This window comes from Squalius cephalus (assembly GCF_949319135.1).
Source record: "Squalius cephalus genome assembly, chromosome: 20".
In the NCBI taxonomy this organism is placed as follows: Eukaryota; Metazoa; Chordata; class Actinopteri; order Cypriniformes; family Leuciscidae; genus Squalius; species Squalius cephalus.
The window spans coordinates 24,747,866-24,765,798 of NC_137141.1; the positions used below are offsets into that span (position 1 = coordinate 24,747,866).

General features: G+C 36.5%; 2 protein-coding genes across 2 annotated transcripts in view; both read right to left on the minus strand.

The window, feature by feature from the left end:
• bahd1 (bromo adjacent homology domain containing 1) overlaps nucleotides 1-4,864 on the minus strand; it is a 31,342-nt gene extending 26,478 nt beyond the window's left edge. Inside the window, exon 1 of the mRNA XM_079853496.1 lies at nucleotides 4,661-4,864. The gene's annotated coding sequence lies outside the window, so the exon portion shown is untranslated. The remainder of the gene's footprint in view (nucleotides 1-4,660) is intronic.
• Nucleotides 4,865-6,090: 1,226 nt separating this feature from the next.
• ivd (isovaleryl-CoA dehydrogenase) lies at nucleotides 6,091-17,052 on the minus strand. The gene is made up of 12 exons (XM_079853502.1): nucleotides 16,730-17,052; nucleotides 14,295-14,384; nucleotides 14,152-14,203; nucleotides 13,873-14,042; nucleotides 13,607-13,700; nucleotides 11,901-12,031; nucleotides 11,633-11,729; nucleotides 11,443-11,536; nucleotides 11,264-11,345; nucleotides 8,413-8,517; nucleotides 8,210-8,282; nucleotides 6,091-7,011 (listed from the first exon to the last, which is right to left on the minus strand). Exons 1-12 carry the CDS (start codon nucleotides 16,856-16,858, stop codon nucleotides 6,878-6,880), a joined length of 1,251 nt encoding a protein of 416 aa, XP_079709628.1. The 5' UTR covers nucleotides 16,859-17,052; the 3' UTR covers nucleotides 6,091-6,877.
• Between the last annotated feature and the right edge of the window lie 881 nt (nucleotides 17,053-17,933).

Here is a 17,933-nt window from a genome sequence, read left to right on the forward strand (position 1 = left end):
CAAGAATGTTTAAATACAGAGAAATAAGCAATTTTAACCAAGAGACGGACCGTGTCCGTGCGTCGCCTATCAATGACATCGATTTCCAGGTTTTATTTTTTGGAAACCATGGAAACACCAAAAATGCTTTAATATATCATGTGTTTCATTAGACAACTGTTTGGATACATTAATCGACAGAAAACGAATCATTGTTATGTAGCTCAACACAGTTAGTTTTATTGTTAAATATCGTTTTTCTTGATTTACCGCGAGTACAATGTTTTACCATGCCTAATATCGATCTAGCTCACTGCAGTGTGCAACAAGTGTCTCATATAGTAGCCGCATAGTAGCGAACGCACAGAGTAGCATTGTAACATAACTTTCAACACACTGAAATGTATCTAATATGATAAAACAACGCTGCGTTACCCCACATACCCATGACCGGAAGAAGCAGAAGCGGCCATAGGCGGCATAATAAAAGCTTGTCTTCATTAGCAATCGCTCCTACGCCTCGTTCCACTCCAGCGGCTTTCAGCCCCAGCCTGCTTCATACTACAGTAATGTCAATAAAACTTTAATACATTAGCTCATCCATGAATATGATTTCTGCCCGAGTCCCGTCGGATTCTTTTCCACTGGCTGTAGAGGTGAAGACTAGAGGGCTACATTGGGATTGAGTCCCGCCGCGACCCAACGCAAATCTCGCGGGAGCGGGCGGTTTGAACTTTGCTGCGGGCGGGAATGGGCGGCTAAAAAAAAAACACTGCGGGATCGGGAAGTAGCCTAGCGACATGATGGAGATGTCAATAATGGCACTTTTCCACTACACAGTACCAGCTCGCCTCGGCTCGGATCGACTCGCCTCGCCTTTGTTTGGTTTTCCACTGTGTAAAAGTTGTAACTGTATCTGCTTCCAGGTACTTTTTTTTCGTACCACCTCCGGCGAGGTTCTAAACGAGCTGAGGCGATACTAAAATGTGACGTGAAAACACGGCAGACTGCTGATCAGAGAGAATCATCACTATTCACTGCGTCATCATTGCACGCGCCAGACGGAGTATCCTGAATAAAAACAGCAAAAACAAAAACAAAACCATCCAAAAACAGCATACACTCGATTTCCTCCATTGTCCTGTGTGTATGTGTCCAGAATACATGCCGGCCAGGGAAACGAAACAAACAACCCCATGAATCTCTTCAATAATAGCAATACAAATACATGTTTTTTCCGGCGGGACGGGATTAGACACAAAATCAATGCATCTCTATTATTGTGCGGGAATAAATTCTCAAGAGTTTTGCAGGTGCGGGCGGGAGTGGACATACATATTGCGGAAGCGGGCGGGAGTGTAACACATACGTTGCGGGAGCGGGCGGTAATGGTCAGAAATTCGGCGGGCGCGGGATGAAGAAAACAGTCCCGCTCTAGTGAAGACAACAACTCCTATGATCCCGCGAAATCAAGGCATCATCAAGCTATGCCTTTGTTTTTTTTAAATAAGCGACCTCTACCAGCGAAAATTACATATTGTGCCATTAAAAGGATTGATCTATAAATACTGTATTGAATTTTATTATCTGCCATTTATCAGTATAATCATTAGCCAGAATTTCAATATCAAAGCATCCCTAATAACTATTTATGAAATGACCAAAGTAATCATTACATTTTATATTAATTTTCCATATGTATAAAACTGACCTGTAACCACTGAAAAAAAGGTGTATGATTTACTTTGAAAAAAGTCAAAAAGAATTTCGCTCAGAAATTGCTAAAGATTGAAAGACTGTAATGGTAAAACTTAGGCTACTCCAATAATCTGTTTTATTTACAACTATGAAAAATCAAGTTCCCAACACATACAAGTAAGGTGTACACTACATACACCCATAACCCCTAAACAGGGAATAAAACTCTTTTCAATTTTTTATCCATACTGCTTTTTCTTTCCCTCAAGTTTCAGCTTCAAGCTTTCAACTAAGTAATACCATAATTACTGTCACTTTATATTCAGCAGACCCGAGCGCTACTTATATCCTCTTCTGATAATAGCATTTAGACCATAGGTTATATTTTACCTTGTCGGTTTAGTCAAAACATTTCACCTTTAGCTGACTGTTTTGGAGCACATTGCCTTGTAAGTGTATTTTCAACTTACAGAACATTTTTACTTTTTATGAAGGTATTTAGGTCAAACAAAACCAATGAAACGTAAAAACAAAACAATCATCATGGAATCATTTTGCACTTAAAAAGGGCAGCCTAAAGGAATGTGAATTAAGCCACATTGAACAGCAGACTACATTACCCAACATCATTCAAAAATCCTATAATTGGATCATAAAATAGGACAACAGAACATACACTTGCTCCTCAAACATGGCAAGGAGGTTCTGGATAATAATGGCATAAAACTGGAAAGCTAGCTGACCAGCCCAACTACTAACTGAAAAAAAAAATATATATATATATATATTACAAAGAAAAAAGCTTCATCAGTTTCAGTCGTGACCTAAAATGTATTTTCCATACCAGCTTGTTTGTCATGCCTTTTGTGTGTTAACATAAATTAAACCTGTGGTTCATATTCAATGTGTTAGTGACAGCATATCAAAATAAAATACCTAAATTGACAATAATGCCTTTTCAAACGATTGCATATAAAGTCTGGGTGTTATGTACCTAACTTAATTTGAAAAAGCTAATGACAATTGACATGTCAAATAAAATTTTAGGTAAACATTTTTTCAATAAACAAGCAAAACCAAAGTGTCTTACAATTCTCTTTTGATGAAAACAAAAATGTAGATAGCAATTGAAAGATAGCAAACTACAATGTCATCTCTGGTCAGGTAAGTAAACAGCAGTATCTCTCTTTATCGACAGAAACAAGAGTTTCAACTAGTATTGTTGTCACATCCCAGCACAGCAATATGGTGACACGGTCATACAATAATGTCATGAAAGATAAATATTCCATTAAAGCAGATTTTACATGCACCATTATCTTGTAGTACACTTAAAATTGTTATTCAAATAAGTACATTTTTATATAAATCAATCACTCAAAACATTGGAGGGTTAGTTCACCCAAAATTTTTAATTCTGTCATTACTCACCCTCGTGTCGTACCAAACCCGTAAGACTTTCGTTCATCTTCGGAACACAAATGAAGATCTTTTTGATGAAATCTAAGAGATTTCTGTTCCTCCTTAGACAGCTACGCAACTGACACTTTGACGCTTCAAAAAGTTCATAAAGAGATCGTAAAACTAATCCATATGAATTGAGTGGTTTAGTCCAAATTTTCTGAAGAGACATGATTGCTTTATATGATGAACAGATTTAATTTAGGCTTTTATTCACATATAAACATTGATCAGCGAACATTAACAGAAGCTCAAGAACAAACCTCTTGCTGAAGCTCAAATATGCTGCGTAACACGAGAATGAACCTCATTGGTTCTTGCGGAAGCTCAAACGTGCTGCGTAACATGAGAATGAACATCACTGATTCTTGCACTGCAAGCAAAATTGATTGAGCTTCTGTTTACCATACCTGATGTGTGCGTTGATGAATGTTTGTATGTGAATAAAAGCATAAATGTAATCTGTTCGTCACATAAAGCGATCGTGTCTCTTCAGAAAATGTGGACTAAATCGCTCGACTAGTTTTACGATGTCTTTATGAACTTTTGAAGCGTCAAATTGGTAGTTGTGTAGCTGTCAATGGAGAGTAGGCTACAGAAAGCTCTCAGATTTCATCAAAAAGATCTTCATTTGTGTTCCGAAGAAGAACGAAAGTCTTAAGGGTTTGGAACAACATCAGGGTGAGTAATTAATGACAGAATTTTCATTTTTGGGTGAACCTTTAAATGTGCTACTCTTCATCCCTAACACAACAAATGTAGCCTATTCATAATCATAATATACAAGTATTAACTAAAACTCTACTTGTATAAACTCTAAATTCGTGCAAGTATAAAAAGGTCAAAATGCTTTTTGGTGGGAGACATTCAAAAATGAATTTGCCTAATTAAGGCCTTTAAAGAATCAATAAAATGCAGTAGCCTACAAGAAGCAAATGAGTCAATGGACAAGTTTCAATGTCAGTCAGTACAATAACAAAATGTTCTATTATTATTTTTATCGGGCCATTGACTTTTATACTCGAATAAAAGTCGGACAATGTGAACAGAGCAAAAATGTCAGTTTCAAGTTGATGTTCCAGTGTTTTCGACAGGGAACAACCATAGGGAACAGCCAGTGCAAAGACTAACCCGTGATTGCGTTACTAACAAACAAAAGATTAGACAAACAACTCATCAGCTACACCATAGTCTTTGCCTTTACTCACTGCGAGCGACAATCTAGGACGCTCCCTTTATAATCTAGCAAGCGCGAGAGTTTTCGGACAAATTATTTGATTATATTGAGAGCATTCTAGTTTTGACGCGTCGCGTAGGAATGTTATGTAGATGGATAACATGCCTGTCATTATGAATAACGAAACTAAATGATGGATAGACTTCTCTCCAAAAAGCACTCTTAATTACTTCAGAGTGACGGGCTTGAAAGAAATTTAATATAGGAGGACAGCACGCCAAAAAATATGTATCGCCTTGTGCCTACAAACTTCCCGTATTCTTACAAACGTAGAGATTATCTTACCTTTAGTGGTGTCGTGGATTTAAATGACATACTTTATTGGTAACACACTGCTGGTCCGCTTTTGTTTCTCTCTTGGTCTTGTTCTCTTGAATACATGGGAAGCTCATAGTACTGTCATCCTGAGGAGAACACCTGGAATAGAGCAGACTCATGCAGAACTGACACAAACACTTTTGCCATGGAGTTTACGTAACACCACCATCCGCTGTTAATGGCTGTGTCCCTAACCATAGTGATCTGCCTGCCTAGACTCCATTTTTAGGCATCACAGTCAGCTGAACTGACAAACAACACGCCTCTGAGTCTCTAAACATGCTGCATGCACCTATAATGCTCAAAAATAGTGGGTGAGGAATGCACCCACTATGTCCATTCTGCTGTCTAGGTAGGCAGCTCACTAGGTTTTGTGACACGGCCAGTGTGTTGACGTATGGCATGCTGGGACAACATGGAGTTTCTTAAAGGGCTATTGGCACATGTGAAACCCAAGTAAATTTGAAGTGAAATCTGCAAGTAAATGATGCTACTTTTCTGAGACAATTTTAAAAGTGACTTTATAATCATTTTAGTAGATTCATGAAGTCAGTTCCCCTCAAGTTGTAGTTTATCACATTGACTACAACACATGGACTATTTTACATCTGACAAGCAGAAAGTGTCAGAATACTTTACTTTCAAACAACAATTCCAGTATTGACCTTTTTGTAACTGCTTTTTGATATAAAGGAACCAACTTGTTTATTTAAGCAATCGAGGAATGTTGTCACAAAATATCAATGCATGTTCAATGAACTGCATCTACAAAACTTCACAACTAATCTATGATCATCTGATGACCATTTAATTAACTCTAACAATCAAGTATACAGATTATTAACTTTACATTGAAGTAGGCAATATACTGAATAGATTGTATGAAAAAAATAAGAGTCATTGTTCAGTAATTTTCCACAACACCTGCTCAAAGAATCAACCAGATGGTTAACATATAGGCTATTTAAATATCACTATTTGTGTAAATGTTCTTAATTATTTTCCATTTCAACCATTAAAGAAATGTCCTGATAGTAGAAATAGTGAACAGCTCTATGAGGCACCTTTTCCCATTTCAAGTAGAAAATAACAGACTGTAAATTACATTGTTGTTTTTGTTAACTAAAACTATTAAATATGGTTTACGTTACATTAAATAAAATATTAATATTTGATGAACAAACAACATGATTGAAAATGTTTCCTTGGCAACTAACTGAAATAAAATAAAATAAAAATAAATTAAAGCCAAACAAAAACTACTAAAACTGAAACTAAAATTAAAAAGAAAAATATCAAAAAGCTTAAAATATTAATAAATAATATAAATCCTACTAAAATAACACTGGTAAATTAAGACAGATATAAAAATAAAATCTGAAATAACACCACAAATACAAAGAGTATGCAATGCTTTTTATACAACAGAAATTCAAAAGATATAGTTGGAAAGAGGATTATGTTTATTCTAAACAATCATTATACAACCAGTAAGTTTACTTCAAAAACATCAAGTGATTATTCAGTAAGGCAGAATTCTGAAAACCCAAAGGTTTGATGGGTACGATAAAAAAGTGCAACTTCTTTTGAATCTTAAGATGATACAAATGAAGTGGAAAATGCATAATGCAAACACAAAAAGAATGGGGAATTTTTTTTTAATTACACCGACTTCAATAAATATACTCTATAAAGAAATCTTTATTGTATTCACATAAGAAAACTATGATATGCAAACCAGCTTACACACACACTGACCAAAAAACAAGTCAATTACATGTACTATGTGCTACAGAAACACCCGAGTCACATGACAAAGTCTACTGTGACCAAATAATTGTTTTGGTGGTTTACCTCAAGTGTTTTTTTGCCTTGCAGTTAACTGTGTAACTAGTTAGTTAAGATTAATAATTCATAGTCTGTCCTTACAAAATGACTTGGAGTCCGAGAGGTACGTCTCTTCCTACTGTTTGTGCTCTTGTATGCGAGACCACTTGATGTATTGTTACAGAACATCATATAAACAGCTTTAGACATCCAAAAGACATATTGTAGTTTTGTAACACTGCTCTTGAAACCGATTAGCAAGTACGCTTCACATGAATGGAAGTGTTAAAATGATGATGCCAGATGACTGTTTTGTGTTAAATAAAAGCAACACGGTTCATGTGGGATCACATTCTCTTATTTGAACATGGCATTGAAGGCTCTGCCAATGATCATCCTTCTGACCTCACTGGTACCAGCTCCAATCTCATAAAGTTTAGCATCTCTTAAGAAGCGGCCCATTGGGTAGTCATTAATGTAACCGTTTCCACCTGTGAACAGATGCAAAAGTGAGTCAACTAGGACTTGAGTCATAAGACCTAGCTTACTAAATTAGCAGGATTTCATTCACTGACGTTGGGTGCGTCTCAATCAGTTCCTCATGTCGTGAATCAGTATATATCGTGTACATGAATTCGGCCCTGGTAAGGACAGTAAGCAACCGGGAACACTACACATTGGGAAAGTGATGACTTTTTCCAGAGACACTAAAAGCAGAACTGATATCTTTCTGATATTATGTTTTAATGTAATTTATATTGTTATAATTTTTACTTTGCTTGTTACATATACATGCAACATTTCGGTTGTAAATAAATAATAAATGTTAGCTAGATTATGTGCGTTACCAATCTAGTGACGTGTTTATGTCAAAATATAATTAAATAATGGTTTGTTTGCTTAAAAACATCTATAGCGTGTCATTATGTGTAGTGACCTGGCTCACATGATTTATGTTTTGCACTTCAGAACTTCCGTTACGGAAACATAGAGAGCATCAATGCTCCCTGGTTTTCACAGTGGATTGTGGGAAGTTTTAGTGAGCGAACGTGTCAGTGCACAGATAGGATTTTTCCAGACTCTTTGATCAGTGCCCGGATTACTGAACTAGGGAGCCGATTGAGACGCACCCAAAATCCTGAACTGATCAATTTTTTTATCTCAAAGCTGTTGACATATCAACAGGACTAGTCTAACATTGGCTGTCCAAATTGTTGGACCAATATATGTCCCATATACATTCAATCAACACATGAATGCTTAAAGATGCAGTAAGTGATTAATGAGAAATGCAATCCAAAATCCAAAACAAGCACGCCCTTACCCAAAAGGATCTCGCCCCTACTTTTATAGCCCCCAAATTCAACACATGCACCTCCCCCTAACGAGTACGCCCTTACTGCTGATTGGCTACAAGTGTGTTGTGGTGCTCGGTCCGATCCACTTTCAACAGTGTTTCTCAGAAATCGCTTACTGCACCTTTAATGATCAAAATGTACATGCAAACCAAATTTGCCTATACATTCAAGGAACAATTAATCTACGGCAACAGGTACAAGTTTGACTTGTTTGCCGTTTATCCACCCAGTAATTGTTAAGAATGAAGACAGAAGGGTTTGGCCCTGATATCTGTCTAAGGTACATTGAGAACTTTTTTTTTTTTTGCTGTGCTAACTACTAGGCACTCACCAAGGCATTGAATTCCATCCAAGGCAACCTGAGTCGCATTCTCAGCACAATAAAGGATTACCCCAGCACAGTCCTACAATAACATCACAAATCAATACTGCTACTACACACTCTGGAAAGACTGTAAGCATAATTTCCAGGCTGATATGTAACATTACAAAATAAAGCAGTCAAATAACAAAAACTGTATAAAGAGCTCTTACCTTAGCACTGAAATGGCCTTTGTCACAAGCACGGGCAACGTTGTATAAATACTGTCGACATGAACTAAGCCGTGTGTACATATCAGCCATTTTCCCTTGCATTAGCTAGTTAATGGGAAGAAATTGTTCATTTTATTGCCAAGGGAACATAGTTGTTTAATATCTTTTCATAACTTTACATGCATACATTCAAAAGTTTGGGATTGCATTTATTTATAACACAAATCTTTAGTTACAATGAGGCGGAGCTTTTCTACACTGACTTTCTATGAAGTTCAAAGCAGTAAATGGACGCTGGTTTTTAGAAGGCAGCTGTCTGACTCTGAGATGACGAACAGGAACATGGTTTGTGTAACATTATAAACACATTATTAGCTGTTTGATAACGTAGTCAAGCCAAAGTCTAATCATATCAATTACCGCTATGTGTCCGACGTTGTAGAGAGCAATAAATAAAGCGCATTACCATTCTGAAACATTGACTTGTAGATGAGCCTGTATAATTCGCTCTTCCTCTTCTTCTTCTGAATTTGTTTTCAAATTTATTCAGTATTTATGTACACGGTAACAGGAGTGCATATATAGTGCCACACTTTAAAGCATGAGAAACCTCAAAATAATTTACACGTGTGTGTGTGTGTGTGTGTGTACTGTGTATATATATATATATACAGCGATCAGGCATAACATTATGACCACCTTCCTAATATTGAGTTGGTCCCCCTTTTGCTGTCAAAACAGCCCAGACCCATCGAGGCATGGACTCCACTAGACCCCTGAAGGTGTGCTGTGGTATCTGGCACAAAGATGTTAGCAGCAGATCCTTTAAGTCCTGTAAGTTACGAGTTTGGGGCTCCATGGATCGGACTTGTTTGTTCAGCACATCCCACAGATGCTTGACTGGATTGAGATCTGGGAAATTTGGAGGCCAAGTCAACACCTCAAACTTGTTGTTGTGTTCATCACACTGCCTCCGCCTTCTTCCATTCCATAGTGCATCCTGGTGCCATGTGTTCCCCAGGTAAGCGACGCAAACACACCCGGCCATCCACATGGTGTAAAAGAAAACGTGATTCATCAGACCAGGCCACCTTCTTCCATTGCCCCGTTGTCAGGTTCTGATGCTCACGTGCCCACTGTTGTCGCTTTCGGCGGTGGACAGGGGTCAGCATGGGCACACTGACTGGTCTGCAACAAACTGCACTGTGTATTCTGACACCTTTCTATCAGAACCAGCATTAAAGGGTAACTCTCGCCATAATGCAACCTAGGGTGTTTTTGTTAATCCACCCGAGACAAACTTTCGTTTAGAAGCATGATTAGAATGGAAACGCCACTTTTAAGTTTGACTGTATTTTCGTTTTCGGTCAAGTTGCCTTTTGAATGGGAGTGCTTGGGGCACTTCTATGATAGCATCAAAAATCGCTATTTTTAAAACACTAAGAAGGCTCGACATTGCTCGAAGTATCACCAGGGGCTCTTCACATGAACTCGAGCATTGAGAACATTGTTTGTGTACACAGAGTTTACTAAAAAGAAAGATTTTGAACAACTCACTGTAGCTGTGTCCGCCGGCATTTTGACAGTCAAAAATAGTCGATCTCCGAATGTGAATGAACTGACTCTGAGTTTTAGTATTGCTTCTTATATGAGCATCCTTTTTCAAATACAAGGTCAATATTGATTTTCACTGACGACAAAACAACAAATTATCCGTGGATTTATATGGAACTAAGCTTTAGGAGCTTTCATCTTTACTCTCCTCCCTGTTACGCTGCATTCGGAGATCGACTATTTTTGACGGACAAAATGCCGGCGGACACAGCTACAGTGAGGTGTTCAAAATCTTTCTTTTTAGTAAACTCTGTGTACACAAAAAATGTTCTCAATGCTCGAGTTCATGTGAAGAGCCCCTGGTGACACTTTGAGCAAAGTTTCATGTTGTGTCGAGCCTTCTTAGGGTTTTAAAAATAGCGATTTTTGATGCATCATAGAAGTGCCCCAAGCACTCCCATTCAAAAGGCAATTTGACCGAAAACTAAAATACGGTCAAAAGTTTCACCATTGTTCCTTCCTTGGACCACTTTTGATAGATACTGACCACTGCAGACTGGGAACACCCCACAAGAGCTGCAGTTTTGGAGATGCTCTAACCCAGTCGTCTAACCATCACAATTTGACCCTAGTCAAACTGTTTCAAAAACTTGCACTTGAAAGTGAAAGTGAAAGTGACACGTGACGGCCAAGTATGGTAACCCATACTTGGAATTTGACCTCTGCATTTAACCCATCCAAGTTAATGCACACACATTAGGAGCAGAGTAGTGAGTAGTTAACACACACACTGCAAACGTGGATAAACACACCCAGAGCAGCGGGCAGCCTGTGTGTGGCGCCGGGGGAACGATTAGGGGTTAGGTGCCTTGCTCAAGGGCATCTCAGTCATTTCCCACCGGTTCTGGAATCGAACCAGCAACCTTTGGGTTACCAGTTCAACTCCCTAACCACTAAGCCATGACTGCCCCAATTTCAAAGTTTGCATTCTAAGGCCACCGAAACGCCATTGTCGTGTTAATGAACGGCCATAGCGCATAAAAAGTTATCTGTTTTCAGTTGAAAACGGTGTTGTGTAAACGGCGCCTAAATGTGATGTATAACTAATGATTTTTACAACAGAAATTTATCAATGCTGAACTTACTTAAACGGAACAATGACTTTCTTCTAGAGCTGCTGTACAACCAAAACAATCTTTGTTGCATTAATTTCCTGTTATAACTGTAAAGCTGCCTTAAAACAATCTGTAGAAGATGACTTGACTAGACACAAATCCTTGCATAGTGAAAAGCATACCTGGAAGTGGCCAATTTTCTGTCCAAAGGCTTCACGAATATGAAGATAAGGAATTGCATGGTCAAGCACAGCTTGCATGATGCTGAGGGAATGTATAAAAAGGACAAAAATAACTATTCGACAATCTTTGTCAGTTTACATTTCTAAGCATGCTACTGGAAATAAACAGTAACAATTACCCAACAGGTCCAGAAGCCAGGACAAGTCTCTCTAGGTCCAACCCACTCATCATAACATACACTCCTTTATTTAATGGGCCCAATATGTTTTCCTCTGAAACCACAAAAGAACATTCAAATGTTGTTTGGACCTCCAACACATTCAGACTCACTAATATGCATAATAATAAACTTGTGTACATTCACACACCAGGGACCTTGCAGTCTTCAAAAATGAGTTCACAGGTGTTAGATCCTCTCATTCCCAGTTTATCCAGCTTCTGCGCTGTGCTAAATCCTGCCATGCCCTTCAAGAACACAAGCACAATGCCTATGATATGATCACATTTGAAGTTGTAGCCTTATGGAACAAGATTAAAAATGAAACATTCAATCAAAATCTGAATGCTGGGTGTAATGCTGTGTGAACGGTACACCATAATCAATCATCCACGAGGAAGTGGTTCATCTTCTCTAACCTTCTCTATGATGAAAGCGGTGATGCCACGGGCTTCTGCCTCTGGGTCTGTCTTAGCATACACAATCAGAACATCTGCATCTGGTCCGTTCGTAATCCAGAACTTATTACCGTTCAACACGTAGTGATCCCCTTAAAGATGACAGATCAAAAGGAAAAGAAGACAGCCAAACATGTGTTGTCACATTCTCGGGGCAAGATGCATCTTTTTTTCATCAGATAGCCATTCAAAAGCAGTTATGTATTATGATTAAATTATTTTTGCAAGCAACATAAATCACTTATTCGTCATTAAATTATAGTATATGTTTTGCCAGTCACAAATTTCTTTAAAAGGCCCTTCCCAAAGCATGCAATGGTATAAATAAGCATAACTAAAATAAAATACAAACACTAATAAAAAGAATGCACAATATATTGATAACATTTTAATATACTGATTTTTTTAAAATAATGTTATTGGAGATACTGGAAATCAACCAATATCAGCCAATATTGTTGTGGCGAGCAGGACGAGGCCGAGAGCCGTAAGAGAATAGCGCGAGGCCGGTAGCGTGACTGAAACTGAGCGTCACCTGTGCCGGTCTCGTATCTCTCATGGAGGAGCTTCGGAAGCATAAAAGGAGGAGCGACGACACAGTGAAGGACGAGAGCAGACCAGGCCTGGACATTTATGTTATGTTTTGGTTATGTGTGTGTGGCAGTCGTCCGTGAGTCTGCTTTTACTTTCGTTTTGTGTTTATTTTTAATTAAAGTGGTTGAACGTTCGCGGGTTCCTGCCTTCTTCCCTTATCAACATAACTTGTTACATGTGTATATTTATGTTAGTTAAAAATAGTAATAATTTAATAACACTGTTAAATGTAATCTTTTGCAAATCCAAAATGTGTTCCTCATAGTGTACATTATAATATTGTGAATCCTAAAATGATTGATTTTAGTGTTTATTTTTAATTGATTTAGACAGAATAGTGTTTTACTATCCATTTATTGGTTATTGTCCATAACATGAAAATAATTATAGGCTTATCGGAATAATTTTAATATTGGTGCATTCATAATAAAAAGATATATTCCTTATACAAGTATAAATAAGTACATACAAAAGTTTTGGGTCGGTAAAATTTTTATGCTCACCAAGGCTGCAATTATTTGATCAAAAATACAGTAAAAACAGTAATACTGTGAAATATTATTACAATTTAAAATAATAATGTTTACTATTTTAAAGTATGTTAATCTATTTTAAAATGTAATCATTACTACAGTCTTCAGTGTCACATGATCCTTCACAAACCATTCTAATATGCTGATTTGCTGCTCAAGAAACATTTCTTATTATCAATGTTAAAAACAGTTGCACTGTTTAGATTTGTGGATATTTTCTTTCAGTAATCTTGATGATTAATAGAAAATTCAAAAGAGCATTTATTTGGAATAGAAATCTTTTGTAAAATTATAAATGTTTTTACTGTCACTTCTGAGTTTTTGTTTTTTTTAAGTCTTATTTGACCCAAAACTTTTATATGAATATGTGTATATGAAAGGACAATATATCACACAAACCAGTTAACAAATATACTGTAACATGCATGGATCTAACCAGTTATGACATGTCCATGGCATTGATGTAACAGTGCTTTTTATAGCAGCAGACAGTGGTGACTAACAGAGCAGCACATAGAGTGATAACAGAAGGCCAATCACCTTGTTTTTTCGCCTTCAGTTTCATGGACACCACATCAGAGCCAGCGTTGGGCTCACTCATGGCCAAGGCACCCACATGCTCCCCCGTCATCAACTGAAGCACAAACATTGTGAAAAAACCCAACACTAAAATCCATAAATAACCTAAATGCACTACTTAATTATCCTGCATTTACCTAAAGCATTATGTCATGGGTCTGTTTTAGAAAGCTAGCTAAGAAAATGTAATAGACACATTAATATAAATGTTTTGTTTTGACTCAAACCTTGGACATGTACTTCTCTTTCTGTTTCTGGTTTGCATGACGAACCATCTGATTTACGCACAAATTGGAGTGCGCTCCATAGCTGAGAGCAATAGCTGCTGACACACGGGAGATCTCCTCCATAACAATCACATGTTCAAGGAAGCCCAATCCCGTTCCACCATACTCCACTGCACACAATCAAAACCGTTGAATCATATCAGACTATGCTCAATACTGTCTCAGCAACAGTTTTCTCATTAACAATATTTTTTGAAGACAGACTGTAAATAGTCCGACCTGGAGCAGTAACTCCGAGCAGTCCAAGATCACCCATCTCCTTCCAAAACTCCTAGTTTATAAAAGATCATATTTGTTCTGATTCATTACTCTGGATTATCACACAGAGACTCCTGAGATACTTGTTATGTACAGGAACTCACCCTCATGCGGGGAAACTCGTTTTTCTTGTCAATCTCATCAGCGTGTGGAGCGAGCTTCTCCTGGCAGAATCTCTGGATTGTCTGTCTGAGCTGGTGTTTAAAAGAAACATGTGTGATAAACGCAAGGGGGTCTGTCCACAAACAACATGAGCTGCCAAAAACCTCAACAAAACAATTCCAATGCACACATTTCATGGTGCTTTAAAGACTATCAAGGCATTACAGAGACCAACAAACCATGGTTTTACCACTGATCATACCACTGACATATATAGATGTCATTATATAGATCAGTGGGTTTTACCCATTTCAGGGTAAAAGAAGGCATGGGAGACCCTGCCTCAAAAAAGAAAAGAAAAATTTGAACAGTTACAGCACAAAAACAAAACAAATATAAGATCAAATGTATACATTTATTTTTGTAAGTAATCCTGTCCAACAGCTCCCCAATGCCTTTAGGAATCAAGTTATTTTTAATAACAATGAACAAAAGACAAAAACAGTTAATACTAATAAATTAATGATGTAAAAAAACATGATATATATATATATATATATATATATATATATACACAGTACTGTGCAAAAGTCTTGGGCATGTTAATAACCCCCCCCCCCCAGTTTATATAATATCAGTTTACATTTCCAAACATTCTTTTTGCCATTAATTGTAATAATCTAGTGAGATTTCTGTATGCACAAGGAATCTGACGACAGCCGGTATGATCTGATCTCACCATCATCGAGTCCGTCTGTGATTACATGAAGAAACAGAAAAAACTGAGACAAACTAAATCCAGAAGAACTGCGGGAACGTCTCCGAGATGCTTGAAGAAACCTTCCTGCAAAGCTACAGTACTGTGAAAAGTACTGGCACTTGTGTTAAAATGCTGTAAAGTGAGAATGCTTTCAAAAAAATTTTTTTTCTTTCTGTTTTTCTGTTTCTTTTGCACAGTACTGTATATATATATATATATATATATATATATATATACAGTATATATATATATATATATATATATATATATATATATATATATATATATAAAACACTATATGTATATAGCACTAAAAAATATAATTTTTTAACCCTCTGCTGTTCAGGCATTTTTTATTGAATTTTTTATATATTTTTTATATATTTTTTCAAGAATTCTTTACTTCATTGGAACGGTACTCAACTTGGTAAAGGTTATGGCACTTTCTGTGTGAACACTCACAAAAGAATTATGAAGGTCAGTTTTTTTAAATACTTTTATAATATTTTTTGTTTTGTTTTACTCAAGTCTGTGCTCCAAAGCATTCGAGATTTATGACAGTTTAAGTTGGAAAATAATTTTTTAGGTCCATGCTAAATAACTCAAAAGGTAAATAAATGGATTATAGATACATATAATTTAGTACCATAAAATCCCCTAAAAATACAAAATATTAAATAAAAAAAAGATTATCGAACTAAAATATAGTACAATAATTTCATTGAAATAAAAAAGAAATTGGTAATTTTTGATCTACACGCGACCAGTACCAGAGGGTTAATTGTATTTTCTTCCTGTTTACTCCTGTGATATCATTACTCTCACAGTGTCACATGATCCTTCAGAAATCATTCTATTACGCTGATTTGGTGCTCAGGAAAAATGTCTTGTTATTATCAATGTTGAAACCAGTTGCATTGAATAGTAGCCTATTTTTGCAGGATTATCCGATGAATAGAAAGTTAAAAAGAACAGCATTTATTTAAAACAGAAACTATTGTCACATTATATTTATAATGTGAAAATGCAGTGTAAAGAAAATTCTATTTCATATGCATTTAATCTGAAAACCATATAAACATAAAATGTATCTGGATCATGAATTTATATTAGACAAAGAGGGACATTTGCCACTTCCTCACAATGATACTACCATGTCCAAACAATATGCAATTGCAACAGATTTTTGTAAGTGGCGTTATGTCCACCAGTTCAAGTGGGCTGCTGTGAAAACTAACGAAGGTCATCTGAAAAGATCCTGTCCAATCAAAACGCGCAGACCGTTCACACCCACGAGCACGATCATTTGACACAGACTGACGTAACGTTATTATGAAAACCGTAAAAACTATCCATTTAAATCTTATACATTTTAATTTTAATGTTGGACTTGTAGTTCGTGTTTTGTTTTTTTCTTCTTCCAATGTCAGATCAGAAACAAGACAACTGTGTGAATGATGCTCTAATTGAAGTTTAATATAATTGCGATATAATGATACATGCCTTGCGACTAAACGAATACAATGAGTTCCTAGAATTGTGTGAAAGGTCATCATGTGAGCTAGCACGGCAAACTGACTCATTCCTACAAAAATTCCAACAAGACGTAAACAAGAAACAGTGCTATTTCACGAGCTTTGGCTCTCGGTTAGGTAGCGGGGGGTGTGAGTGGGATACCTGGATCTGCTCCTCGGTCAGACCGTTCACAACGTCGTCCACTGGAATAGCTCCAACGCAGCCGCGTCGCGAAACACTAACATTTGCCACTCTATGACAAAGACGCAATGCTCTTCGGACTGCAAACATTTTGTAGTGACTGCAGGATGTAGACAGAACAAAAAGGGGAAACGATAAACTGCACTTGGACAGGTGAAAAGCGCAGGAGGGCAATCCTAAACTTCCCTAAAATGCACTGGAACTGAAAGGAATTGCGTTCTCCTTCTGTTCTGTTGTGTAAAGTGACCTCTACCTGCCACTAGAGCTTTACTGCCTCCTACAGCGATGAAGTACACACTACAGCCCAACTCTATGACAACCACATCAAAACAACACAAAGGTGCTACTACAGTAAAACCATAGACTGTAAGAGTAAAACCTGTACATTGATTAACAGTAAGTTACCTACAGTAAAAAACGACTACAAATTATATTTTTTAAAAATACATGTGATTTTATTTTTTCAAATGTTTTATAGAAGCAAAAAAGCATTACCTTCTAATTTGCGGGGAGAATTTTTTTTTTTTTTAACAAATCAATATGTATAGCCTACTTATTATATAGGATACAATATTTTTGATTATTATGTTTTCAGAAGTAGAAAGTAGGCATGCATTAGCATGTAAGATGAAAGAGCCATTTCCAGAATTTTGTGAATCATCACATTTGTCTGGATTTTATTTAAAAAATTAAATTGATTTTATTTTTTATTTTCTGTTATCAGTTATGTAATTAATTTTAATTTTAACTAAGTCATTATGTGACGGTAACGACAAGATTTAATAGCCCCAATCGGTTTGCATTATAATATAATACATCGACATACAGTTAGGAATTTTTAAAATATACAGTCATCCAAATGCTAGTTTGACCTGTAAAGTTTTGACAACCACAAACCTTTTTTATGTATGAACTAGCCTACAGGATAAAATATATAGTAATATATTTATATTATAGTAATATGCTATTATAGTAATATTATAGGCCTATTAAATTAGGCTATTAAGCTTTAAAGACTTTAAAGTATTTATCTGTTTTGACATTTGCATACCTTCCATTTTTTATTATAATTTAACATAAATCTGAGAAATAATCAAAATCATTTGTATTGGGAAAAACAATGCTTTATAATATTGTTAGATAGCCTATCTGAACATAGTTGCGT

Excerpts from the sequence above, each read along its gene's own strand:
- ivd (XM_079853502.1), bottom strand. The coding sequence starts at position 16,858 with ATGTTTGCAGTCCGAAGAGCATTGCGTCTTTGTCATAGAGTGGCAAAT. Across the intron at positions 12,032-13,606 it reads ACTGAAGGCGAAAAAACAAG|GGGATCACTACGTGTTGAAC; the intron begins GTGATTGGCCTT and ends GTCATCTTTAAG. Across the intron at positions 11,730-11,900 it reads CCGCTTTCATCATAGAGAAG|GGCATGGCAGGATTTAGCAC; the intron begins GTTAGAGAAGAT and ends GTGTTCTTGAAG.